A 27,676-nucleotide genomic window follows, 5' to 3' on the forward strand; every position below is an offset into this window, starting at 1 on the left:
TTCTCCTCTCTAACTAAAACTGGATTAAATTTATGACCAGTTCCTTGCTTCACACAGAAACCTACTCCAGACTCAAATGTTCCTAAAAATATGAAAATCAGTTTAATATTTAAAGTAAATCAGTCTTCTCAAACCCAACTTCTCAAAACAAAGTGAGAAAACATTACAATTTAACAACTGTCTTATGCATATGTAAATTTTTAAAATCACATAAGACATAATACATATTTAAAAATATATAGATTTTTAAAATCACCTATACATGTAGATAAAAATCATTTTCAAGATGCATTTGCTCTGTGCCCATGAGGAGGGCTACACCAGAGTGAGAGTGATAATAAAACTGAAGGAGGATTTAGAGAAAAACAGATACATGTAACAAAGCAGGTTTAGAGATATAATGAATCATGTAAGAGAAAAAGAACAGCAGATGTGCTTTAAGCTCAGCAGTATCTTTGATGTGTGTTATGCATGTGACAACTATAACCATGAAACATCCTTCCTAACCTGAAAATTATTCCACTACAATTAGATTTATCAAAAGAGTTTCTTGACAACTGAAAAAAATGAGGCATAAAACAGAAATTGCTGATATCCTTCCCATCCCCAGGACAGCTGAGCAGTGCAGAGAACCAGTGCAGTTGGGACATGCATGGTGGGGGTTCAGTGGTGTGGACAGCAACAACCTCTCCCCTCACACCCCTCGGTGTCTGGTAATGAGCTGCCAACTCCCAGGACTAACCCAACACAGACAAATAAATATATACCTCATAAACCTTCTCCATCAAACTGGGGGGATACTGTATTTCATGAGATTTTGCAAGTTTGGGGTATTTTTTTAATGACAGAAAAGGCACACAGTATAAGTGTGCTTACACTCTTATATTGCTTCCATGGATTAGGAATAAGGCCTGTCACCAAGAAACCATAAACGAGCTAAAGCAGCTACACTGGAAAGTAAACAAAATGCTACAGGTAATACCACTGTCAAATGCAGCAACTCGGTTCAGATCTAATGTACCCGAGTCAGGTCTGTAACAGAAAATGCTTAACAAACGAACAGCCACTTCAACATACCACAAAACTACTGGAAGCACTAAATTCCCATTGATATCAAAACAGCTGGCTTCCTGTTGAGTACTATGCATTTCTATGTTGCACAAACTAGAAGTGTTGCTGTTATGGAGTAAGGAGCCAGTTAGTCTACAACTGGTTCTAAAAGCTTGTTGATACTGAGAAAACCCTGAGCAAACACGAAAACCTCCAAGAAGCCAGAACTGGCACCCCTCTGTTTCTTGCAGCGAGGCATTTCCCCTTCAGCCCAAGTTTAAAACACCTCGCCTCAGCCGAGAACTTGTTGCAGATCCATTCTGCGCGAGAACTAAACTGATTAATTATTTTTATCTCCCCTCAATAATTACAGAGCTGCTTTTCGCCCACCCGCTCTCCCCTGCCGCACCACAGCCCACAAGGCAAGAAGGGACATTTTGAGGCAACAGAGCGAAAGAACATGGAGGCAGAAGCCGCCCTGCTGCGGGCCGGGCCATGGGCGCTGCCAGTCGCCCCGCCAAGGCCTCCCGGCCTCCGGCCTTGGCGAGGCGGCGGGCAATGCCATGTAAATAACTCAAAATCCCTCGGGGATTGAGGCCGCCGAAAGTTGTGCCGCCCCCGCGGGTCTGGGCGACATTTTGAGGCGCTGAGGGGAGAGGCTGAGGGTGCCCTCCCTCCCCCCGCGGACAGCCCCCGCTGCCATCTTGGAGCCGGAAGGGAGCGGCGGGGAGGGGGCGCCGGGACCCCCGGGCGGGGGGGACCCCGGGCTCCTCCTCACCTTGATGTGGAAGCGGATGAGGGCCAGGCGGATGCAGTGCGCCATGCAGACGGGCGGCAGGAACCAGACCTTGGGCGGCGGGGTGCCCTTGTTCTGGACGTGGCTGACGATCTGCTGCGCCGTCTGGCGCTCGTTGCCCTGGCGCTTCACCCACTCGTGCAGCCGGGCCTTCTCCAGGGCGCCGTTGAAGAAGACGAAGAGCTCGATGTTGCCGTTGAAGCAGGCCTTGGCCAGGGCCGCCAGGTAGCCCAGCATGTGGTTCCACTGCCCGCCGCTTACCCAGTCCGTGTAGAAGCCGCCGTAGAGCCGGTGCAGGCAGTTGTCGGCGTCGATGAGAAGGCGCAGCGGGGTCTGGGGGGGCCGCTGGCGGCCCCCACCCACGAGGCTGCCCCGCGCCAGCTTCTGCAGCTCGACGGGCACCACGGCGCTGGGGCAGTGCTTCTCGATGTAGTCCTGGAATCCCTGCACTCCCATGGTGAGGACCGGGCGGCAGCGGCGGGCGGGCGAGCGGGGGCCCAGCGGCGGCGGCAGCAGCGGGGTCTGGGCTCGGGCCGGGCGGCGCGGCGGAGGCGGGCGGGCGGTGGGAGCGGTGGAGCCGGGTGGGAGCGCTGGCTGCCGTCGGTGGCCGATCAGGGGGGAGTTGTATAGATTAGTGGGGGGCTCATGGCTGCCGCGGCCGCCATGTGCTGCGCTCACAGAGCCATAGCTCGGGGATCCGGGCGGCTGCGGCTCCGACTGCCGGGGGGCGGGGGAGCGGCCGGGCGCGCAGGAAGCCAACCCGCCGCCGCCGCCGCCTGCGGCAGCGAGAGCGGAACGGGCGGGACTTGGCGGCCGTGCCAGTGCCACTCACACACCGCGCGGAGCCGCAGCGGGAGCGCGGGGAGAGCGGAGCGCCCTCGGCACCGCCCGTGCTCGGAGCCCAGAGCCCCTCACAGCCCCCTGCTCTGCCCTGCCCTGCGGCTCTGGCCCGGCCCGGCCCGGCCCGACCGCCGGGGCCGTTACATAACCCGAGCATGCGCGGGAGCGCGGCGGAAGCGAGTGGCGGGGAAGGGGAGGGGAGGCAGCGAAGAAGGGAGGAGGAGGAGGAGGAGGTGGAGGTGGCCAGGGGCGGCGTGCGGCGGCGGGAACCGGGGCAGAATTCTCCGGGCTCGGCTCGGATCGGCCTGGCCCGGTCCTAGGCCCGCGCTGCCGCCAGCGGCGCTCCATCAGCCCCACGGCCGCCGTGGCGGGCCCAGCTCGGGAGAGCGGCGCCCCGGGCACGTGTTGCTCGGGGATGTTCGGCCGTGACAGGGCAGAAGTGTTCCCGCAGCGGTTCGGTTCCGGCGAGGCGCCGCGGGGCTCCTGGCTTGATGCCGCACCCGACCTGGCCATAGCGCCTCCAGGAAAGGTGATCGGCTCGCCTGGCCGATCCCGGCTGAGCGTTTGCTGCTGCTGGTAAAGCTTCCAGGTCGTAGAATACCCCGAGCTGGAAGGGACCTACAAGGATCATCGAGTTCAACTCCTGCACAGGACACCCCAACGATCCCACCCCGAGTATCCCTGAGAGTGTTGTTCAAATGCTCCTGGAGCTCTGGCAGCCTTGGGGACATGACCAAACCCTGGGGAGTCTGTTCAGTGCCCCAGCCCCCTCTGGGGGAAGACCCTTTCCCTGATCCCCACCCTAACCCTCCCCTGGCCCAGCTCCAGCTGTTCCCTGGGTGCTGTCCCTGTCTTAGGGAGCAGAGATTGGAGCTGCCTCCTCGGCAGGAGCTGCAGCCCTGGTGAGGTCTAACCTTAATCTTGCCTTCTCCAGCTGAGCAAACCAAGTGCCCTCAGCCACTCTTTGTAGGGCCCCTCCAGACCCTTCACCATCTTCACTGCCCTCCTTTGGACATTCTCTAATTGCTTAAGATCTTTCTTGTATCGTGGCGCCTGAAACTGCACGGGAGACTTGAGGTGAGGCCACACCAGTGCAGAATAGGTATTCACAATCACCTCCCTCAAGGATTTTGGTAGCCTTTTCACCTTAGACATGCTTTAAGTGGCAACTGCTTGCATCTTGAGATCTGCCATCCACAGGGCAGCCAAACTGTTGCCATAGCTGGTAAATAAGCATAAGTATCAACTATCAGGGAAGAAATGCATACATGAGCATTAGTATCAACTACTGGAAGAAATCTGCTCTTCACTGCACAGGCAGTGAGGAATTAACTGTCTTTCATTTTACCAGAAGAAATCATTTTTTAAAAGGCCAAGGTGCCCAAGCTCCAGAGATTTCCTGCAAGTTTATCACTGCAGTAATACCACAACATCTGTGCAGTTCTCTGCTGTTCAGGTGTTGGAAAACTACAGGAAGTGTCAAGCTGCTGATGCTGTATGTTTGCATTAATATTTTATTAATTATTATATGCTTTATTAATGAGGAAAAGCATATTGTTAATGAGATTTCAGTCAGGCTGGATTGGCACCCACAGTAAATATTCCCAGCAGGAATAGCTGTTGCAGCAGGAGTGGGCCGGCTCACTTCCAGGCAGTGAATGCCATGGGTGTGTGTCTGAGCCCAGCTGGTGCAGCATCAGGATGATGGAGTAAAGAATCCTGGAAAAGCTATGGAAGTAATCAATGACAAGTGCATGTTTCTTCTTGGAAATCTGCTTTTGCTGTAATCTGAGAGTGTGGTTTCCTAAATAAATATTCTGGTCTCTTTCTGAACTATTTTTCCCTTAGAATTCTTAGATTACCCTAAAAGAATAGATATGTTATAGTAACATCGAAATCATAAAACTATTTGAACTCTCTGAGGAACACACAAAATATGGTAGCAGGCCAATAGTGCTAATAGAAGGAAAGGGGATCAATGAGAAAGAACTTCAGAATTTCAAATATTCTAAAAATGACCAAAATTTGGTCAAAATAACACATACTGCCATCCATGAGGTGACTAAAAATCAGACTTTCAGACAGCCCTGCATGTATCCAATACTCCAATAGTGCAAAGCTTGATCACAAACAAGCCATTCTGTAAGTAGTCTTGTGAGTAATAATTGAGTCAAGAAGAATTCACTTCTTATCATTAATTGTCTCACAGTGTCTTCAAGCTCAATAGTCTTAGGAATGCCAAATAATCTATAAATAAAAGATGCATTTTTTTCTGTTTTGTTGTTTAGGAAGGAAACTAGTCCAGAGCACCTGCCACCAGGAGCCTGGCTGTCAACATCTTTGGAGTCAGGGAGGCACAGCAGAACTGAGCACTGCCAGTTTGTGCCCGGCCACAAACACAGCCCTCCCTCCCCAATGAGAAGAAAGAGAGAGGAAAAGCATAAGGGGAAGCAAGCTTAATATTTAATATAAACTAAAAGTTTGGTCAGACAAGAAGACAGTGGAAAATAAGTTAAATTTATGGAAAACAAAATTACTCTGGAAAGCAGGTAGATTAAGCTAGATTTAAAGAGCAGTTAATCAAAGACACAAGACAAACAAAGTGTTTTTCATCAACCAGCAGCAGAAAGCCTGCAGGATTCATCAATCTTCTTGCTTAGCCCTGAGACACAATGTGTTCCACAGTTCCCAGATGCTGGTTGTGTAAGGAAGGGTTAATGGCAGTTGCTATTAAGGCCAGTGACTCATTATCCAACCTGAACTGAGGCAAATTAGGAGTGGCTCCCTCAAAGGAAGGAACTGAACAGTCATTAGGAAGAGCTAACAAATAACCATGTCAGAGCAAGAGCAGAGGTGAATGTTATCAGTTTAGTCTTGGTTGCTCTGTTAAGGAAAGTCAGTCCCACAGCAAGATGAACATGGACACAGACTGTGGAAAAGACTAGCCACTGTGACCTGAAAGGTATGTCTGCCTGGGAGGAATAGATAAATAAGTTATCCATGGGAAACGCTTATTCAGTGTAATTTCCCTTAATATTTCTCCTCTTTTCTCAGCTTGGTGCGTCTTGCTGTGGACCTGCTGCCCCCAAACTTCCCCATTCTTGCTGCTGTAGAAGAGCTCCCAACCTTCACCTCACTGCCAGGTCTACAGGTGGCCATGGGCTCACCCTGTGGGCAGGTGCTTTTCTGCATTGCTACTTCAGCACTTGCGGTTCTAGGCATGCCTTCACTTAGTCAGAAAAAGTTGCAAAAATAAAATAAATTGAAGAAAAAATGTTGAGGTTTGAAAAAGTATTTGGGATAAAATTTGTCACTTGTTGCAATCTTGCTCTGATTTTGTATCATCATATTTGTTACCACGTGTGACATCCCTTTCTTGTCTCTTACATTGCTGCAATTAAACTATACACCATCACACAACCTTTATAGGAGGAGGTTTTTCGTGTTCAGGTATCTCCACAAAATATCAACAAACACCATCTTGCTTAAGCATATAATAACTTTTTTTAAATATCCATGATATTTCGGATGGAAGATTTTCCTCTTAGGACAAAGATGTGAATGTAGAAGGCACATCACTGAGTTATTTAAAACTCTTATTGGTCTCTGCATCAGCTCTCTAGGGACCACCAATCCAAAGAAAAGATTATTCAAAAGGTAGCATACTTTACTGGAGCCACTGCTATGCTCAAACTCAACATTTCTGATTGTCCATAGAGGCCAGCCCTTGAGAAGTTTGGCCCTTGGCGTATGTGGGGTAATGTGGAGTATGATGGTGTTGCTCCAGCAAACTTTTAGGGCAAGAAAATGACTGACAGTGAGTCCTCCAAGTGCCTGGGAGAAGCAGGCTGGAGGAGGAGGGGGCAAAGACACTGGCTGAAAGAATTCTTCCTTTCAGAGAACAAGCGGCGCTTTCACAGCAGTGGATGCTCAGCCACAGCACACTCTACACAGATTACATCAGGGCCATTAGCTGCCTTTGATTAGTTTTAAGAAACAAAAGCATGAAAATTTTAAGTTCTAAACTTGAATTTTCAAGAGAAAAAGTATAAATAATAAGGGCATTATGGAGCAGGCAGTGGGAGCTGTTGGGGAGCAGTAGCACTGCTGCTTCAAAAACCTGGAACAGTAAGTAGTGTGCTGTTCCTGTGGCAGTGGTTTGAGACATACAAAAAGCCTGTGTTTAAAGCCTATTCTACTGCAGTTTTTGTGAGACTATCAATAATATTGCAAAAAGATACTAGTAGAATTCTACAGGTTGATATTATAACAGATAAGATGCACTTGCCAGTGGTATTGTGAGAGCACATCTGAGGTAAAATACATCTACTGCGGCCATTTCAGAAGGGCAGCTATCACTTGGAACACTTTAAAAACATGTCATTTTTGTTGGCATTTTTGAGATTAACACAAGTATCTCAGGCACGGAAGTAACAGAATTAGCTACCTAAATGTGGGGTAGGGCTGCCAGGTTTGGGAATACCATCCATGCCAGACCTTCACTCACAGTTTGCTACAGCAGCTGATAGCTTCATCTTGCCCAAACGCACAGCAGCACAGTCTGCCAGCACACCACCTGTAGATGTGGATCACTCAGTTATGTGTCTCACCATGGTCTGCCCATATTTCATCCCTACAGTTCTTGCTGCAGAGTCTAACATGGAGGTATTTAAAAACATTAAATTTATTTGAAATGCAAAGTATAAAGTTCTGGTGCTGCGACTACTTGAATCAGCACACAGAATGAAATGAGGTTCATAAATGCAGAGTTTTCAAAGTAGTGGCCTGAACACAAGGGATACTTTGTGCTGTTGCCTTTCCTGTCACATAATGGCTCTCCCATGTCCATCCCAGAGGCACAGCCACCACTCCTGGGACAGGGTGCTCCTTGAGCTGGTGCATTTGGAGAAGCAGACAATCTTCCTGTTGTCCAGAACTGGACCACGAGCCACCAATTAGACTGCTCTGAACGGCAGCATTCTGTTCAAAGCGCTGCTAATTGTATTTTAATGATAATTTAAATGCTGCTGCTATTTTCAGAGACATCCAGATCAGTAATTACTCATAGTCTATGTTGAGCTTTAAGCAGGCACAGGCACAGCACTGTAGAAGCATCAACTAATGCTATTAATGTTCTCAAAGTCCTTCACTGCCCTCCCACATGTCAAGAGCATCGTCTCCGTTCCCAGGCCCAAGCCCAGCCTGGGCTGTTCACATCTGGGATCCAGCAGCCCAGCTGCACCACAGGTTGTTGCAGCATTGTGGAAGTAAGGAAAGAGAAGCAGTGAATCAAATTTACCTACATTCATTAAACAAAATTCTACCAATATTAATAAAAATCAACTAAAGTTCTTACAACAAGGCCACTTCAGATCATTTTTCCATTAAGATAAAATACTAGCTCGATTGAACTCCATCCCTGAACACGGCATGGTCAGAATGTTTGAATAAACTCACCAGAAATGCAGATCCTAACAAGCTGCTTGCACAGCCAGGAAGAACATCAATATGTTAGAGCAAGTCCAGAGGAGGCCGCCAAGATGATGAGAAGGATGGAGAACCTCTGCTACAAGGAAAGGCTGAGAGCGTTGGGGCTGTTCAGCCTGGAGAAGAGAAGCTTCAGGCTGACTCAGTTGCAGCCTTCCAGCACCTGAAGGGAGCTTACAAGAGAAATGGAAAGAGGCTGTTTACAAGGAGCTGGAGTGACCAAACAAGGGAGAATGGCTTCAGACTGACAGAGGACAAGTTTAGGTTAGATATTAGAAATTCTTGGCTGTGAGAGTGGTGAGGCCCTGGCAAAGGCTGCCCAGAGAAGCTGTGGCAGCTCCATCCCTGGAAGCGTCCAAGGCCAGGTTGGACAGGGCCTGGAGCATCCCGGGATAGTGGAGGATGTCCCTGCCCATGGCAGGGGTGGCACTGGATGATCTTTGAGGTTCATTCCAAGCCATTCAACTCTAGGGTTCTCTGACTCTGTCCTTGCTGTTGCAGCAGGAGCAGTGATGTGGTGGGAATGTGGCTGGCCTGCAGAGCTCACACTGCCAGAGCTGTGCTGTGCAGTGAGTCCAAGGGAGTAGAGTTTCCAAGGCTAGCAAATCAATACCTGCCATAAGCATGAAATTCCTTCCCAAATGTTTACTTGTATTCTGTACAAGATGCTCATAGTGTGTAGAGGAATCTATTCTCCAGAAAAAATATTTAGAGTTCAAGTCACAGTTTTCCCTTTCAGAAATTCAGCCAAAACACACCAAATGTGCTAACCATGGGCAGTGTAGTGCTGGTCAGGATGTTTATACATAAAACACTCTGTCAGTGAGAGTAAAGCACATATCTTGCCTGTGTAATTGATATCTACAAATGGGGAAGCTGGTTGAACCCTGTTCAAAAATACGTGCTTTTACGAGAACGTAGGTTAGCTTTAGTACAGTGGATTTTACATGCCAAACCTAAGCGGTCAAAATTCGGAAGAGACTGTTAATGAGACTGTTAATGATGCAGGAACAAAAGGGAGGCTTTTTTTCTCATTGGAAAATAAAATGCATGTAAACAAATCCTAATGCTGTTTGGTTTTGTTTGGTTTTGTTTTGTTTTGTTGTTTGGTTTTTTTTTTTTTGTGAAGATTTATTTGAGATTAATCACTTAATTATAGTCCTAGACTATATTAGTCTGTATTAGTTTCACAAGTCTACCCTCAGTTTGATGTGAGATTGCTGGCCTAGGACAAGAGTGAGGAGCTTGCTCCATTCTCTGACCAGGCACATGGTGAAGAGAGTGGGATTCTCTGTGCACTCCTTCCCCCAGTGGTGTTGTGCCTGGAGCTGCAAGAACACCTCTGCCTGAGCAAGCCCCTGAAACAGCCTTAAAGGAGACATTTGCTTGTGCAGCTCAGGTGGCTGCTACAGAGCAATGAGATTCGCATGTGGGAAAAATTTTACATGCAATTTTTTGCAGCAAACTTACCTGAGAGTTTTACTTTCTATATAAATCATCTGTCTTGCTTGTCTGAGGAAGCTTTTAAGTGTGTTTTTTGTGTGTGTCTCCATTTTCTGAGGGCTGTACAAGCCGTGGCAACTTTGGAAATGAAAAGTCATGAAAAATTCTTGCACTTTGTTACCGAGTGCCGGGGTTTTTCTCCTTCTACGTGCTTGATGGTATTTGAAACTTAAGTAGGTACAAGGGCAAATAATTCCTCCCTTTTCCATTTCAGCAAGCATCTGCCTCAGCTGCCAGCCTGCTCCTACAAACCCCACAGCTTGCACAGAGCAGTCGAGCTGAGCTGATGCCAGGAAAGTGAAGATCTTGTAAGACAATGTTTAAACTTGTGTATTCCCAGCTTTTTTACAGGTTAGTAATTTGGGTTTCATTCTTTTCAGCAAGATCTGAGATGTTGGTGTCATAGGTTTTCTGTCTGATCTGCACAGGTTACTTCCATATCTTCATTTATTCTTTTAAAGATACATCATTTGAACTTTGTCCTGTGGCTTTCTTGCCTAAGATCAGTCAGGAATGTTTAAAATGTTTAAAACATTAAAAAAATTAAAGAATTAAATATTTTTGTATAATGGATACAAAAGATGAAAAGAGTTAATCCCTGCAAGCTTGTCACTCAGTGACAGAAACTTCTGGAAGTTGTACACACATGCAGCCTGGCCTGCACTCAGTGTCTTGACTACCATGAAACTAGAAATGTTAATTAGCATAAAAAATTGTAATCTAGTTCTGAAAAAGAAAAAAAGAAAACCAAAACACCAAGAAAAAAGGCAAATACTACACATCTCTCATTTATGAGAGCATTCTTATCTTCCAGAAGACATCAGTTTAATTCTCCTGTTACTCTCACTATACCCAGCAACTTTTGATCTTCCCCATGTAATACAGCACTGGAGAGTATCTCTTTAAATTCATTTATAAAGTAATTCAGGGCTGTGGGTGTCTTTGATCTGTTCCTCTCTGCTAAAGTACAGAAGAGAAGAACGTGTCGCTTAGCAACCCTGTTTAGCCAGCACTGGAGGAGGCAGGAGGGATGGATGGTCCAGAGCCACAAAAGGGGAGGATTAAGCCCCGTCAGGAAACTAAATTTTGGAAACTAATCTTTCTCAAAACTGAAGCAAGCAAACATGGCTGTTTGCAGAATTAGGTAATTGGATAATCTCACTTTTTTCTCTTTTTTTGGTATCCACTTATGGTCTTTTAATAGCAATCTTCCAACCAAATGGGAAATTCTGGCATGGGATGGACAACACAGGGTTTGACAGCTTCAGGGCTGGGTAGCAGGTGAAGGGAACATGAAATTTAATTTTAAGCCAGTTCAACAGATTTTAAATAGAATTAGTGTTGTCAAGACTAATGGTAATGAATTTCATACTACAAGTTTAATCTTAACACTTCAAAAAAATTTTGTGTGAGTCTCATCCTATTGTACAATTGGACAGCCTAAGTGTCCCCAGCCTGACTTATTCAGGGTCACTTACCTTGTTGTAAATAAACCCAGAATTCTCTGAGTGGTTACCAGGCTGTGATTTATTGGTAGCTAGGTAACATCTTAGAGCTGCAAAAAAATACCATTTAGGAAAGTAACTTTGCACTGAAGCAAACAAGCAGCCCTCAGCCCTTTGACCTTCTTGCAGCTGCAGGATGGTGATGTCCCAAGAGCCGTGGCAGGAGCAGGCACCAGCTCAAACCCTCCCGCTCATGCCCTTAGTGAGCAGTGCTGGCCTAGAGCAGATTTGATTGATTTTTTTTTTTTTTCCAAACATCAAATCCCACAGCAATGTATGGCTGAGTTATGGAAGAAAAAATGATGCTAAAAACCTGTGTCAGAGGAAGAATCACAGAACTACCCACTTCAGCATCTCAGACAAAAAATAGCTCAAAATTAAATACAAGCAAATTGTTACACGTGGTCTTCTGTTAATGCTCATAAAGATTGTCCTAAATCTTCTTCATTTTTGCACTGCTTTCATGTACTAATCACCTATAACTTACTAGTGAACAGTTAAGAGAATCCCTAAATTCTAATGGTTTGGGTTTCTCCCAGAGCTCAGTGCAGGCAATCCTGTGCTCAAACTGTAGTAAAACTGCAGATTATTAGACTGAGTACCTACCTCTATCCACAGACAGGGAGCTTGTAAGGGAGGTGGTAAATGCTAGTGTGGAGCTCATTCAGAGCTGAGGTTCTTAGAATTAGTGTACTGAAGAACTTAATTCATAAGTGAGAAGATAATTTTTATTACCCATATATAGCAAAGATCTGTACAGTAGAATAATGTCTTCAATGGGAATTTTACTGGTTACTGTAGGGGTGCCTGGATTTTACCCAGAATCTCTGAGTGTGCTTTTTGTATTGGCAAATGCTCATGTAATGTGATTCTTCAGAGAAATTTAATTACAGAAAAATGTGTAAGGCACTTGGCATTAAGTGGCTTAAGTTTGTTAACGTACAGTATGGAGAAAAAAAGCCCAAATTAGAAGCAAATAACACTAGCTCAGCTGTGAGCATTTCCATAAAAACTGCTTTAGTAAGAAACTTCTATTTTTGTAGCACATATTTTCTCTATACTTTTATGATGATTTTCTCCATACTTTCAATTTTATGATCTAAACAAATATAGAGGCTTTATTTGAAGTGTCACAAGCTGAAGCAAATCCCTTGGACTTGACTTTGTCTTTGCTTCTAAGTTACACCACAGGTAACAATTGTTAACTGTAACTCAATATGAGAAAGTAATTTTGCTGAGGAAGAGGAGGAATCCAGCAACAGTAGAAGTCTTTTACTTGCACTTGTGTTTACAGTAGCAGTTCATACATGTAGTGAGTTTTAGTTTTAGGAAACAGAAATATGTCACATCCATAAGGCCAAGATGCTCTTTGTTGGAGCATTCTTGTTACAAACACTTTCTGTGATTCCTGTAACAGATACACAACATCTGTAGCTTCTGGAGCAGACCTTGTGAGGCTGATGGTCTTGAAGAATATGTTTTGGACTACACTGACTTCCAAAACTGTACAATTAACATAGCTTTCTGCTTATGGCATTCAGGTTCCCAGATCAGGATGATGCATGGAAAAAGCACGCAGATAAAGCATCATTTGCCCTAACATGTCATCAGAAACTGACTTCCTAAAGGTATGTTTCAAGTTGGAGAATACAAACAGATGTGTGATATTTTTCCATTTCGGAGCAATCATTATAATATCACTATGATGCAGATTACCTTCATGACTTCTTAATCTCAATGCTGACAGAGAGAGAGTGATCTAAATTTGCAGAAGCATCATCATTGAAGAACTCTCAATTTAGTGCAGCAATTCTTGAAAATATATTGGCCCAGCTGACAGTACTGGGGAAAAGATTATCTCTTTCATGGACCAACACTGCAACAGCCCCTGCTCTCTAATCTAATGAGGGAAACAGCTCTAATCTAAAATCTATTAGGCTATTTATTTGTCTTGTAATTTCCTCCTAAATGAAAATAGAATTATTCAGCTTTTTGTCATGATGTATAGAAAAGTGTGAAGTTAAAAATAAATCTCAGCTCCTCCTCAGTGGAGGGACAATGGCTGTCTTTTTAAACTAAAAGCCCACTGGTCCCATTGCCTTCTGCTCAACAGTCGGGCTTCACAGAAAGATTTTTTGGTGTTTGAGGGTCAGTTTCCCCAGAGATCAATAATTACAGCAAGGAGAAGTGCAGAGAGGTTGGACATCTTTACTGCCTGCAGTACTACCTCTACGTGTCTGACTCCAGCACCAAGCAGCTGGAATATAAATGGACTGAAAAATTCACTGAAATACTTTGACATTCTGTAGATGCAGAATTTGAAAGGATTATGAGTGTCTATTTTTAAAAATAAATTAATAAAAGATATTGTAAGGCTATGAAAAATACTGTGTGGTATAAAGGAAGATCAGGAAATTCTAGGTTTTCTCATAGTGTAAGGCACACAGGCATTCACACAAAGAGATACAGTGTGCAAAAATATGGAAACAATACAAAGAAAGCCATGCCCTGCTGGATTTCACTGTGTCCTGTCTGCCTGGTTCCGCTGAGTGGGGATCACGGGACAGCCTGCCCAAGCCAGCCTGTGTCTCGCTGAAATCACCACGAGTATCACCCCAATGGTGCTGCAGCTCTGAAAATTTGTGACTGGAAGCAAATGATTTTGAAGGAGAGAAAAAACAGGTGCAGAGAGGTTCTTGTCCTCAAAAAGCCTGTTGAACCACTCTTTTTTTCCTTGGAAGAAGTTATATTTATATGACAACTTTACATGTAGCAGTGACAGTGGCAGCATATTTCCAAGAAAGTGGAATTACTAATGTCTTGGCAGCGTGAGATTGTTTTTATCCCAGTTGCAAATGTTGCTCCGTATGTCACAAAACCATTAGTTCCAACAGCCTGACCTTCCCCATTAAAAGGGCATAACAACACCTCATGTTTGTGGCTGAGATATGAGGAGACAAAGGTGATACCAGTGTGTGACACATTTCAGTGGTGTATCCTGTTGGCAAGGAGTTGGCTTTGAGAAAACAAGCCAGCCGGGGAGGTGTGTCGTCCTTCCTCTTTTCTGGTGTGTGAATATTAAGTTAGTTGTTTGACATCATCTATGTTAAGATTTTCGTAACACCACTGGCTTAAATCTGAATTATACCATAGAAATACTGGTTGGACAGGGCCTTTAGATCAGCTCCTGCCTTCTGCTCAAAGCAGGACTGAACCAACATTGGATTAGGTCTGCTGTGATTTTACCTGGCCAAATGTTTGGAATCCCCCTCTGGGTATCCTTTTTCCTCTGCAGTCCTCAACATTTTCAGATTTTAAGATCATGACAGATCTGTCTCTGCAAAACACTGTTTTTAGCAAAGCATCACATGTCCACAAAGATACCTTCCTGATTTCTTTTTTGAAATCTGAGTTATAATGAGGATAAACGGTATGTGATTCCTTAAACCTAAAGGAGACATCCAACATAAAAAAGCAATCTTAATTCTAAAATGGCTATTTTAGTCATGACTTGTAAACTATGCAGTTTTGTCTACTTGATAATACCCAGCTTAGTGTTAGATCTAAAAAAATAAAAAAAAAAAAAAAAAAAAAAGAAATCGGAAAACTACTCCTTTGATACACATTAAGTTATTCAGTTAGTAAATTAGTGAATCTTATCCTGTTATTAGCTATTAGCATGTTACACTTCTTGATGTTGCTCATGAAGAATGCCTATGGAAATGAGGGAAAAAATTGCCTTTTGAAGTTCTGTCACTTGATATGTTGACATTTCTTTTAATTTGTGACTGTCCTCTTGAATGCAGTATTCCACTGTCTGGTTTTATGAGAGATTCTTCATTTTTAATTTGTTCTCCCGTTGATCAAACTTTTTTTTTTTAATGGGTAACTCTCAAGAAAATTAGCCTTTCAAGGAAACCATGTTCTCCTAAATAGTTATTAATATCTTTCCTATTCAGTACTTTTAGCTCTTTGTCATTAGGGGACTTTCAAGGCCTGGTTAACCTGTGCCTGGTACTACTGAAGAGAGCAAGAATCTCGCTGCAGATTTCAGGGAGAGCAAGAGAAGACCCTGGGAGTGAAGAAACATAATTTGTATTCACTTTGGCAGATGGCTGTTTTCTAGGAGAACCTACAAACAGTTCTTGAGGCTCTAGGGCAGACTGAGGAGGGAGTAAAATGAGTGAAAGTAAACAAGGTATGTTGCCTTCTCTTTTTTCATTCTCCTTATGGTCGAGGTTTCCATTTTCAGAGGATTCCATCAGCTGCAGCAGCTGTGCTAAGGAGCCTCGATTAGACTGCCCTGTTTGTGTACATTACATAAACATAAACCCATTCAAACCAACATTCATTCCGTATCTGATGCTATTTGCTGTTTTCATCTGCAGTTATGCACAGCCAGTCTGAGTGGGGTCTCATTCTCTACCTCAGGTTTCTATAAGCAACAGAAAATAACAGTTGGTTATTTTGTCTCTGCTAGTCCTGATTTTGCAATCCCTAAAGACCAACATCTTCCTTTTAAATAGACTCTGGACATTTTTGGGAAGAAATAGATCAAGAACTTTAATAGCAAAAAGGGTCAGAAACATCAAAACCTTTCAGGAAAAAAATTATATGAGATTAATGAAATTGAAAAACAATTACAAATAAAACCCAAGGTGATCCAGTCATTATAAATGGCTGACCAAACAACCGTCGTGGAGGCATAATTTAAAGGGAAGCTTCACTTTGGAGAAGCAATGTTTATAGAGATGCTAATTTTATCTTTTTGAATACTATTAAAATACCTATTAAAAGTAACAAGTTGTCATCCAAAATGCTGCAGTGCAGCTCAGAGGAGAGCTAGCACAGTCTGTGAACTGGCCTCACATGGTGATCTATGTCTGATGCCATAAGAAATACATTATTTCAAGAGCCCAGGCAAGCTGTATAGGTAGAGCCGTGTTCTTGCTGCAATTATATTGGTGAATTGATGTTTTTCTGTGATTTTAGTCCATACAAGTTTAAGTACTGAGCCAGGAAACTGATAGCAGTTCTACTGCATGTAATACCAGGGATTTTAAACATATTTGCTTAAGAGGATTAATAAATGGAATTTGAAAAGTGATGTATTATTGGAAATTATTTTTGTTTCTTTATTCACCCAGTTTTCCTAATTGTGACATGTTATTTTGTATGGTAGTGTGCCTCTGCTGTACCAGGACATGATATGCACTTAAGCCTTTGGGCATGTGAGGTGAGTTGTTTTCCTTCCCCATTCCACTGGAAAATCAACAAAAGCAAGCCTTCAGTTGCATGAATTTCATTATGACCCACCTTAGCAGGCACCTAAATCCTGCAATGATAATTTATCTTTGAACTCATTAGTAGTGGTGCATAATTATGCAGGAACATGCAGTTGCTCTGTATTTACCTGGTATTTGCCATGCAGTTGTGGCGTAATTACGGAGATTATACCTGCTCTCTAGAGTAGGAGTACATGGTGTACCTCATTTTGTGCTATTTCACACAGCAAAGCAGACCCCAAAACCAACTCCATTGGTATCACAGTACCAAATGTGAAGTTGCAGCACGTAGGTGCTGGGAAAAAAGTACCAGCAAGTGGTGAAAAGTGCAAAGAAATAATGCGGTGCCTCTGAGTTGATCACATTTTATATGACTCAGCATAAACTATAAGGAAAACTAAATTTAAAGTTTCTATTATGTTTGAGATCCGCATCGAACAGGAAGGGGAATACTGTACACATCACTTGGTGCAGAAATTGCTGTGCCACTGCTCCAAAGCAGACTTTCCACTCCTGCATGCAGTTTTGCCTTCTCTGAGGAGAAAGCACAGGCCTTTCTAGAGTATGGGATACAGCACCACACTAGTTAAGCAACTCAGCAGAAGAAACATGGATTTATTTGCTGTTGCTAAAGAGTAAAATTTCACTTCAGCAGACAGTAAAACTGTCTAAGAGTTCCCTGTTCTGCTCCAGGTGGAAGGAAAAGGAGGGAGTTTTTCGAAGTGTAAATTATTGTTGTTCAGCTTAATAATAGTTTTCCTGTCTTGAGGGACTTGATTTCTGAGTACAGAGTTAACAGATTCTCACTCTGAAGGGCCAGCAGTGTGACATGACAGGACATGAGCTGTGCTGTATTGATTTCTAGCATCATATTGGCAGTGTTCAACTACATCACCAAAATGAGATACAGATTACAACAATATAATTATTTAATTTGAATGTCTCACAGTGATTTCACTCTGTGCCACAGCCAGAGCTCTCATGGTTTTTATGGGTTCCGCTGACCTTGGCAAGGTGGGTAGGGCTCTCCCATCCCCATGACTGGGCTGCATCTGGCACCCAGCTTGGTGGACGAGCCTAAAACTGGTTGTTTGAACCTTGGGTTCAGGGAACTTTGATGCTTAACATCAATAACTTATTTCTGTCACAAACTACATTATCTGAGGAGTTGTTAATGAGCAGCGGGAGTTAACATTTCAGTCCATCTCAGATGGTGCTGGTTAAGGACATGAACACAGTGCACTAAGTCTTTTCTGCACTGACAGATTTAAAAATCATTTCAGAAGAAGTTAGAGAGCAAAAATAAAAAAAAACTTCTTTTCCAAAAATCATATTTGAAAAAATGGTAATTGGTTTCTCACTAGCAGCATTTCTATGTGGATTTTTAAAATTTTTTAATTAAAAAATATTTTAAATAAATATATTTTATTTTTAAATAAAATCTTCCTGTTTTCATAGTGGATAGTAAGGAACAATGGAAGACATGCCTGTCTGTGTCCCATTTACAATCACAAACATCATCATCCATGAATTCCATGACTTTTTCATTTCCATTTTTCCTACTTAACATCACAGAGTGCTGGGGTGGCAGCTGCAGCAGCTGTTTACTGCAAAGCATTTCCCTGGCACATCAACCAGAGCCAAGCCTGTATTTCACACACTTCAAAGCAAACATTTCAGGCCAACTGTGAGACTTGGATTTGAACTTCTAAAGCTCCTTAGCTCTGGTGTACCATGGCACTCAGGCTTTGACTTTTACCCCCTTTTCCATATTGTCAGAGTCACTCCAATGCTTTTCTTTGTGAGAGGATGCAAGGTACCCAATCCAGCTCCCATTGAAAAGTGCAATCATTCCTTTCAACTTTTCTTTTAAAAGACAGTGTTTTACAGTCTGATGAGGGCACTTTCCTCCCTCTAAAAATGAGCATGGTCCTGGTCAGACTTTTCAGCTGGGGTTCCAATACAGCCTTGTTTTTCATTCAAGCATTACAACGACCAGGAGAATCCTGCCATTATTTCTAGGAATGAAGTAATTTTTAAACAGTGAAATTGTGCATAATTTCAGTTTTCTCAGGGAGAATACTCAAGGCTGGCTCTTTTGATGTTTTGTTCACAGAAATCAACACGTGATGCAAGTGTATATATAGAATGAATGGACTTGGGACAAATGTTTGAAGACTTCTTGCAACAAGTTGCTCACAAATGATCTACAGCAAGAGTTACTTCCAGAATAGTTACTGCACATGTGTTTGCAAAAAAGATATTCAAGCAAATCAATCTGCTTGTGGACAAATAGTGAAGAGAGAAAAAGGAAAAATTCCTCTAACAAATATGAAACTGCAAATTATTCACTCAGCTGAGTTGGCAACAACCAATTTTTGTGGTAGTAGGAGCTGATGGAGTAGGAGGTAACTGTGTGAAGAATGATTGGTTTGATATCTTATATTGGAATTCTGGAAGGGCTTCAATTTCTAATTTAAAAGCCATCTTCCTCCTTTTACCCAGTAAAGAAAACAAAATGATAGTTGATTTCTGTGAGCTGTTTTGGGCAGATAGGATCTATTTTATGTCCTCTAGACACTGACAATGGCTAGCTCATAAGAAAGAGTGGTTATTTATTAGAAAAGATCTCTCTTGCCAGGAAAAAACCTCAGAGCCTTCCTGAGGATGGCTATTGCCATCACAATCCTCTTTGCATCTTCCCAGGAAAGATATGTAATGGGTCTGAGCTTGGTGCTTTTTTGGGTTGTGGAGCCTTGTGTAATTTTCACCTCCACAGCCCATTTTTTGGTACAAACACTGATTTACTTTCCTCTTGGAAGAATGCAAAGCACATCTGGGACATCTCTGAACTAAGAGCACCTTTTGCTTCTTCCCCTGGGATGAAGCCAGCCACCCTTTTGGTGAGAGGCTCTGGGATGCTGCAGTGGGATGCCAGCAGAGTTGTCTTCTTTTCCAAACAAAGTGACTATAGCATGCTCTGTTTATGCCTGTGGAGTGGTGATGAGAGTTTAGCATTCAATTCTTCTTAACTCCTTACATGTGTATTCTTGATTGAATATGCAACTCCTAATTTATTCCTGAGCAGGCACATGCTCCCTTCCAAGGCATAGCAGATGTGAGGGAGTCCGCTTCATCGCTACAGCTTTACTTCACAAAAACCTTAAAATGCTAAAGCCATAAATAGTCATTATACCACAATCTTTGGCTGAATTATCTCCAACGTTACTGCAGATCTTAGTCATAGTGAAAGCTTTTACAAGCTACTTTGAGCTAATGGCAAAATAGTTTTCCTTTAAAGCAGTGATGTGTTCCTTTCCACAAATGCTAATTGCATTATTCTATTGTAAGTTCTGGGCTTAGTTACACTGAGCTTGAGTTAGCTTGTTATAACTTAGCCCTAACCATTGACAAGAGATTAATTTTTCCCTTTCTGTGGTTTTAGAGAGAAAGATACCAGGACTGAGATTCTTTTGGTCACCGAAGTCAACTATGGCAAAAAGGTGCATTCTGCAAGAATGTTCTAGGCAAACTCCTCAGCAACAGAAGGATGTGCTGCAGAAGGTGATATTCAGGAGCCATTTCCAGTAGGATACAGGATGAGGATATCTGCATCCAGCTGAGCTGTGCCAAAACTACCTTGACTTCCTGCCTCATACCTTTCTTTCCATGCTGCAAATCCATGTTAGTTTCAAGACTGCTTGAAAGGTCTGTAGCTGGCAAGGCCAGCCCATGGCTGGTGAACATCCTACCCACTGCTGGTACTTTAGGAGCCCTTTCTGCAGCACCTGCCTCCCTGGGACAGGAGCTGGAGCATACAGTAATTCATCACCTCATTGTCAGAGCATATGTTGGTGGACTAACTTCAACAATTTCACTGCAGGAGAGCTTTAATTCTAACTATTGTAAGAATATAGACAAATTTCTCAACCTGCTTCAGTCTACAAATTGCAGATACATATTCAGGTTGTTTGATCCTGGATACAAAACTCACCACTGCCCTCTATATCTACCTTCTTCATTCCCTACAATCTGTGAGCATTTGCCCAGAGAGGATAAGAAAACATTCAGCTGCTGCAGATCCACCTAAACGCACCAGTTTTTTTGTTTGTTTGTTTAATTTGCTACATATGATTAACTCCACTGAGTTTCTGCCAGGCAGAATTTGCAACTCAAAGTACCCCATGAGTGTGCTGCAACACTGCCAGGAATTGAATACCACTAGTCTTCATAATCGCTGTTTTTCCAAAGATCAGGTATAGCAGACAGACCATTTTAGGCTATAAATGGAAATCAGGAAATGAGATCTTCTTTCCCTGCTAGTTCCTCTCCTGGGAATTTTAGTCCTTTTCTCTGTGCACATGCTTTGGTTGTTGGTATATTGGTAATGTGGGTCTCTCAGACCATCTGCCACTGGAGCCTGTTCTGAAGTGCTGCAATGCCAGTGAACATGGGAAATCATTCCCACTAGTACCAATGTGCTGTTTGTTGGCATAATATCACATGTGAGACCAAAACCACATCAGGATAGCCCGATTTACCCCATGATTCTGGGGACAGGTGATTCAAAAGTAAGGTTTACAAAGTAAGTAAAGGCATTTCCCAGCTACCTGCACTTCCTTTTCTAACAGTTGTAATCCATTTGCAACTCTCAGTTTTGCAGATTGCCTGTTACCTCCTGTGGATGATCAAAGTCTAGTCATGAATGCAGGCACTCTGGACTTACAGTCCTGTCTATATGAGGGATGTCTGGCCTAGCCTTCAGTTTATAGGACAGATATTGCCATCTCAATCATCCATATCATATGGATCTAATGCAAGATTTTTGCATGCCCTTTAAATCTGAGAAGTTCCAATTGTCATTCTTCTATCATCAATTCTTCTGTCATCAATTCTGTCATTCTTCATGAATTATGTATTTTTCTCTTTTCTGGAAAAAGCTTTGCATTATTAGGAGGTAAAGAGATTAGGTTTTGCTACAGCAACATGATCTCAGAACTTGAGAACAAACCCTTAGCATCATATGCTCTTTTCTATTGCCTGTAATAGTAATGAGAAGCATTTTCTGGGCTAGAAAATACCCTCATTAGTTCATGACAGGGTGATTCTAGGACTGTATGCCCTTGTTTGATTAAACGCTAATCACAGGTGTTCTTTGACAGGGTCAAAAAATAATTACCCTTTGATATTTTAGTCAATTGTAGTACTACTGAGAAGCACTCTTTTCCTGCCTATAGAAATAAAGAACCCATTTAACCTTGGAAAAATATTATTCATGCTATTTTCTTTACTGAAGGAACAGGAGTGGGATTTTTTGAGTACAGACCTATTCAGTGAGAGATATCTTAGTGTTCTGGGGTGACTTTATGATGCTTGTATCCCCACTTGTCAGTTCAGCCCTGAAATAAGTTTTGCACCTTTAGGACTGGTTCCAAGAGTGAAGGGGCAGAGTGAGAAGAAGCGCAGAGTTTGTTCTCAGAAACTGCACTTGCTCCCCCACATCCTTCTCCTGGACTGTGTTGTCTGCAGACAGACAAGACAGCAGGATAGAGCTCTCCTTTGCTTTTTAGTTAGTATTTAGCTCGCTGAGGCAGGGAATTTCTCTGGACTGTGGTTTTTCTTTTTTCGTGGAACTGTTTAAACCTGCTCTGGACTGAACACCCAGAAGAGCACCAGCAGCTCACACCTGTGGCCCACCAGGCTGGGCCTGGGCTGTGGCATTTCCAGGGCCAGAGGGACTGAGCAGAGACTGAGTGAGCTGACCTACAACCATCGAAAGGGACTTTCTGAGTTTTTCATCATTTTGGAGCAGTGAGAGGGTTTATTGTTTAATATTGTTAAATTTTTTGTGCTCGTGAATATTTTGCCTGTTAAATACAGAGGTTTTTTTCCACTTTCCTCCAAAGAAATCTTTTCCCAAACCAGTTAAAGGAAGGGCCACTTAAATCTGCTTTCTAGAGGAACCTCTTTGGTGGTTTTCTCACAAATTTGCCCTAAACCAAGACACTTAGTCAACGGGGGTCAGCTCTGGCACTGAGAGAAAATGAAAGAATTTGAGACAATATGTGAAAAAAAAACATATGTCTTTAACTAAATTAATAGAAAACATATTTTGTCTTTTATCCAGCCATCATGTGATAATCCTGACATCCCAAACTGTTGTCACAGTCATACGTTCTCATTCTCTTAGTCTTCCACTTTGCTTTGTCATTTACAGCATCCATGTGCTTGACTTCAATGCTGTTCACTAGTTACTTGGTTTGATATTAAAATATTATTAAAATTGAAAAAACATTTAGAAAGTTGGGGGACTGTGACCCAGTAAAAATTCTCAGAGCACAGTGAAAGATGTAAAGTGACTGAACTCTTGGATTTACTTTTAAGAGGTCCTTTCTCCTCTGTCCTTGCCCACCACCTTGCTGCAGCCACCCTTGTTGACGGTGCTTCCTCTGCACCTTTCTTATGGAGGCTCCTTTTTTTTTTTCACATGATTTATTGAGATGTCTTCATCCTCATCCCTCTCTAGTCCTCCTTCAGAAACAGCTGGCAGCCCAGCTATTACCTGTGCCACCTTGCTCTATCACTGGCTCAAAGCCTTTAGACTATTGATGGTAGCAGCTGACCCCCATCCTTTAATCCCACAGTTTTCTCTGTAAAGCCCCTTGTCCCAGCACTCCTTTCTCCCTGAGCCACTGTGGTTCCTCAGAATTAGAGGAGCAGCAGTGAATAGATGACAGCTGTGAGAACACACAGCTCTTAGCCAGCAGCATGCTGACCTACAGCAGTCCATGAGTCCAGTAACCACTGAAACTTTGTAAAGTTATGCCTAATGGGGGGCAACTACAGGTCCATCCCTGTATTTGCAGCACCCACCAGGTGCTTGATTCCATTGATGATCCTATGGGATATAAAGGAGAGTTTGTATTAGGATATATATCATAAAAGCAGCTTTTCTCAGAATAGGAATTGAGATCAGGAGGCAGAAACCCTCACTGCCTAAATGGGGCTTAAATCTGAACAAGAAGTGTGGGCTAATCTATCTGCCAGTCCTCTCCTGCTAGAGCTGTGCTGCTTGAACAAGGAATACTTTAGTTTTGTTATTCAAGTTTTCTTATATTGCCCCATGCCCACATGCCCCATACACTGTGCAGGCACAAAGGAACAGGTCATTCTTGTGCAGAACTAAATCATGATCCTCATGTCCTGCTTTCCCAACCTTCAACCAGAGGTTATTTTTCACCACCAACCTAAAAGGACTCAGAAGAAAGATCTCTTTGGTTTAAATAATTAACTACTTTGACCTGGATATTCTGAGAGGCCCCACTAATCTCAGCCTTCACAGCAGTTTCTAAAATAAAGTAAAAGCAATAGAATAAGATGAAATAATATAACAATAAATGAATTGAAATAAAATAAATTATTCTGAGTCACCATTAGTTTTATGATCAAGCTCTTCTGCTGCATTCACAGCTCCCTCTTGGGATCAGACCTGTGCTTCTCCATCCTGTTTGGTTTGTGCCCAAGGCAATGGCAAGACAGTAGTTTATTTCAACTGAGAATTTGATGCCAGGCTATTCTGGGACTGAGTGAAACTTATCCTCCATAATTTCTTTACAACCAGTGAAGAGCTCTTTCTAAGAGTAGCCTGATGTGGTACAAAACACATATGCTTTTAAATATTCTGGGCTTGTACTGTGTTAACATCAAGAAAGGACGATGGCCTGGAGAGTGAAGGGTATTCACTTGAGAGGCCACAAAAGTGCTGTGGCTGTGACAGAATGGGCAGAAATATACCACTTAACCAGTCCTGAGGCTGCTAACAGGGGACCAAAGAAATCCACAGGAGAGCTGGAAAGTTTATGATGTGTCATAACACATCACTCTCTAGTGCTACACGGACTTTTATTCCAAAAATGTATGTACTTTAATAAATACCAATATTTAAATCAACATCAGTATTCAAACCAATATCAATATTTAAATATTTAAATATCAATATTTAATAAATATCAATCTGTGATTTTATTTCTCTGTTGCAGAAAGAAGGCAAATAGGTAAGTTATTGGGGTTCTCTGGGTGTGCAGGCACTGCCCATAGTGTGTTTAACCATGCCTTAGCAGGAGCCAAAGCAGGTGGGCCCAGGCAGGGAGCCAGACAGTGAGGGGACAGTGGCCACATCCTCTGCTGTCACCTGACGCCCAGTACCTGTCCCTTGGTGTCACCTCCCTCAGCCACAGGTTAGTCAGTCAGCTGTTAGGGACACTTGCTCTCCACCCAGCACTGAGTGCCAGATGATTGCACAGACTTGGGCAGGGGAAGGGACAGCAGGGTGACACAGCTGAGGCCCTAACATCTGCCTGCAGCTGGGCAAGAGGTGTCGTGGGCACAAAGGGTCTCTGCTTACCTGCCCCAGGCACGGCGGCGCCACGCGCTGCAGAAGAGTCTGGGCTCCTGCCTGTGACGTGCACACTCAGAGGAGTCTTCAGGGTGGTTCCTGGTGTGCTGGCACTCAGACACCCATCTGGTCAGTGGCAGTTGCTGGTGATCGTTGGGATGTGTCCCATGTCCCTGCACACAGCAGGATATTGGGACCAGCTCTTGGCACCCTCTGCCAAGGCTGAGGTCTGCAAGTGACAGGTTCTGCCCAGCCCTGACCTGCGCAGCACCACCAGCCAGATCCCAGGATTTTAATGTCACTTAGCAAATCTCACTTGCATCTTGGTTCTGGCTGAGACCAATCTTCAGTGCTTGAGACGATGGGAAAGAAAAACAACCCAACACCCGTAAGTTAGATAATTCACCAACAGGATTTTTTTTCTTACTCCCACAGATAACCCTAGGAGTCTAGCAGGGGAAAAACAAAAAGTGCCTTCTGTTTCCAATTACAGCAGTCCACCAAATCCCTCAGGACTCACAACAAAAAGCCATTTTCTCCCTTCCAGAATTTTTACTTAGTTCCACGATCCTTCCACAAGCTTCTCAAACTATTTCTGCAATCATAAGGTGCTTCAGTATTTTTTTCCTCCCTTTATGGTTAACTGTATTCCAATTTCCAGCCTGCATTAACTCAAGACTAATTGATTCCTGTTAAAAGGGAGTAGTTAACTTTTAGCTGATGGAGTTCTTCCAGCCTGATACTTATCCCTAAGGGTATTTATCAATAGTTGTCTTTTGCTGTGCTTTTTTTGGTGGGGCTGAAAAAGAGAAACTGATGTTTATGAAATCCTTCATTTACAGGAATGAGTATCTCCCTTTACCTGGGAGCCCAGAATGGGTGCTATGAATGGGGTCCCATATGTCCAATTTCATAAATCACAAGACTGAAATTTAGCAGCAATTTTTAATTGGGGTATAAAATAATACAATAAAATATAATGAAGTGGTTACAAAGAGTAATTTGTCAATGGTTTGGATAAAGCATAAGTGAAACTGATTGGGGTATGGGGAGGGCTTCTCGCCCTGCCACATGTACAAAGGGCAAAAGATCCAAGCACAGCTTTTATACTGTATGCTAATACATATTCATCAATAGTTCCTCCTATTTTCCTTTCTTAACATCTACATCACTCTACTGCACGGCTCCCATTGTTGCTCTGGGCTCTTCTGGTCTCTTCAGGGCTCTTCTTGGAGGAACACCGAAGGTCTTCCTTGCTGTCCTCTGAATGACCTGGCAGGTTGCACATGCACATTGAGCTTGATGCATTATTTTCCAAGTGAGCCTCATTATTTCATAGATAAGACCACTATTTTAGGTTCCCTATCTGGAATGGTCCCAGTTTTATGATATTCAATGTCGATCCTGCTCTGGGAGTTGCCTTTTAACTTCAATTGTTGCCAATTTTGGTTTGGGAGTCAGTTCCTCACTTCCTCCATTCCCAAGGCTGAATCCAGCTCTTGCATCCTGCTTTCCACATGTATTCTTGAAGAAACCCATCTGCTTCATAACACTAATCACATATACGTTTCCAATTATTTTCCCAAATTATTGATATAAGTACAACTTATTCAGCATGAATCACATCCATTTGTCACATGGGTCTGCAGTTTGCTAAAACACAGCATTCTCCCATGTAAAAGTTACTTATTTTCGGCTTGCAGTGAAGGTGATCAGGTACCAGGGTAGGAGTCCTGGTCGGTGAATTCACAAAGCCCCACGCTGGCGGGGAAGGGCTCAGCTCTGCCAGCATCCCTCAGCAGCAAAGAGTCACTGTCACCTCCCTCTGCAGACCTGTCTCTGTCACTTTCCTACAGTATTACTGCTTTGTAAAAAAAGTTTATCCCAGCAGATTTTGACTAGCAAACAAAAGAGCCTTTGGGAGCACTTCCTTCAGTTTTGGTTGAATTCTCTGTGGTTGTTGCTGGGTTGCCCTGTCCCTGCCCTGCATTCCATTCCCTACTGCCTTCCTTACAGCCTGCCACCTCTAGCCCCTGCGGTGTTACAGCGAGTTCTTGCAAGATCTGAGCTCAGCTGGGCAGGGCACAGCCCTACCCCACCCCTCCCTCTGCCCCTGTCCCAAATCTCATGCACCTCGTCTACCAGGACAATGCCAGCAGTGAATATCTGTGGCATCTGGAGGGGCACGAGCTCCACCTGGTGCATTCAGCACCATAAAAAACCCCAGGCTGGAGCTGGAGCTAGAGAAGATGATCTCCCACTCATAGATTTGGTATATTTGGGCATCCATTGTATTTGCTCCCCACAAATATTCTGTCCAAATGTGATTAACGATAAAAATATTGGCTAAGAAAGCAACCAAAGTAATTATTGCTGCATGTTTGTGGAGCAACAAAGAGTTGGAAGGGGCACATGTCCCCCAGACACTGTGCTGGCCACATCCAACAGCTCCATGTAGGACAAGAGTGTAAATTCCAGCTCCACGTGGGACAAGAGTGCAAATTCCAGCTCCCTTTGTACCCTGAGAAGGTCCAACGGCATCTGCATCTCCTCCATTGCTGCTCCCCTTCCTGGGAGGGTGGTGAGGGGCTGTGTGCCAGAGCAAGTCTGGGACACACCACAGCAGCACTCAGAGAGGGCTAAGAGAATTTTTAGGGTCCCTGTCTGGTTTTACTTTGGGCATGAGTTGAGCAGTGACCAGGACACGTGAGGACACCAAATCTCCCAAACCCTTCCCTGCCAGAGGCTGACACTGCTGCCTCACACAGACAGTGGGGCTCCTTCCAGCACTGCCAGGCTCACACAGGACCTCTGC

The 27,676-nt window shown here is 43.6% G+C and overlaps 1 protein-coding gene and 1 long non-coding RNA gene across 8 annotated transcripts in view; one reads left to right on the plus strand and one right to left on the minus strand.

Annotated features, from left to right (window-relative positions):
* FAM120A (family with sequence similarity 120 member A) overlaps window positions 1-2,815 on the minus strand; it is a 47,043-nt gene extending 44,228 nt beyond the window's left edge. For 2 of the 3 annotated variants that reach the window (XM_030283251.4, XM_030283250.4), the window contains exon 1: window positions 1,829-2,815. In XM_030283251.4, the coding sequence (XP_030139111.1) occupies window positions 1,829-2,302 (474 nt within the window). In that variant the 5' untranslated portion in view covers window positions 2,303-2,815. The remainder of the gene's footprint in view (window positions 1-1,828) is intronic. The other variant, XM_012571640.5, reaches the window with a different exon arrangement.
* LOC115496974 (uncharacterized) lies at window positions 2,163-25,856 on the plus strand. 5 transcript variants are annotated; one of them, XR_012057905.1, is made up of 9 exons: window positions 2,165-2,303; window positions 4,975-5,648; window positions 5,741-5,864; window positions 9,891-10,027; window positions 12,723-12,809; window positions 15,164-15,379; window positions 16,364-16,417; window positions 18,583-18,874; window positions 19,912-25,856. It is a non-coding gene; the product is annotated as an uncharacterized lncRNA (long non-coding RNA). The 5 variants fall into 5 exon arrangements; XR_012057904.1 differs by lacking the exon at window positions 4,975-5,648 and having other exon boundaries at window positions 2,163-2,303; XR_005981689.2 differs by lacking the exons at window positions 4,975-5,648; window positions 5,741-5,864 and having other exon boundaries at window positions 2,164-2,303; window positions 15,141-15,379.
* Window positions 25,857-27,676: the final 1,820 nt, after the last annotated feature.

Source organism: Taeniopygia guttata, chromosome 12 (assembly GCF_048771995.1).
Source record: "Taeniopygia guttata chromosome 12, bTaeGut7.mat, whole genome shotgun sequence".
NCBI classification, from domain to species: Eukaryota; Metazoa; Chordata; class Aves; order Passeriformes; family Estrildidae; genus Taeniopygia; species Taeniopygia guttata.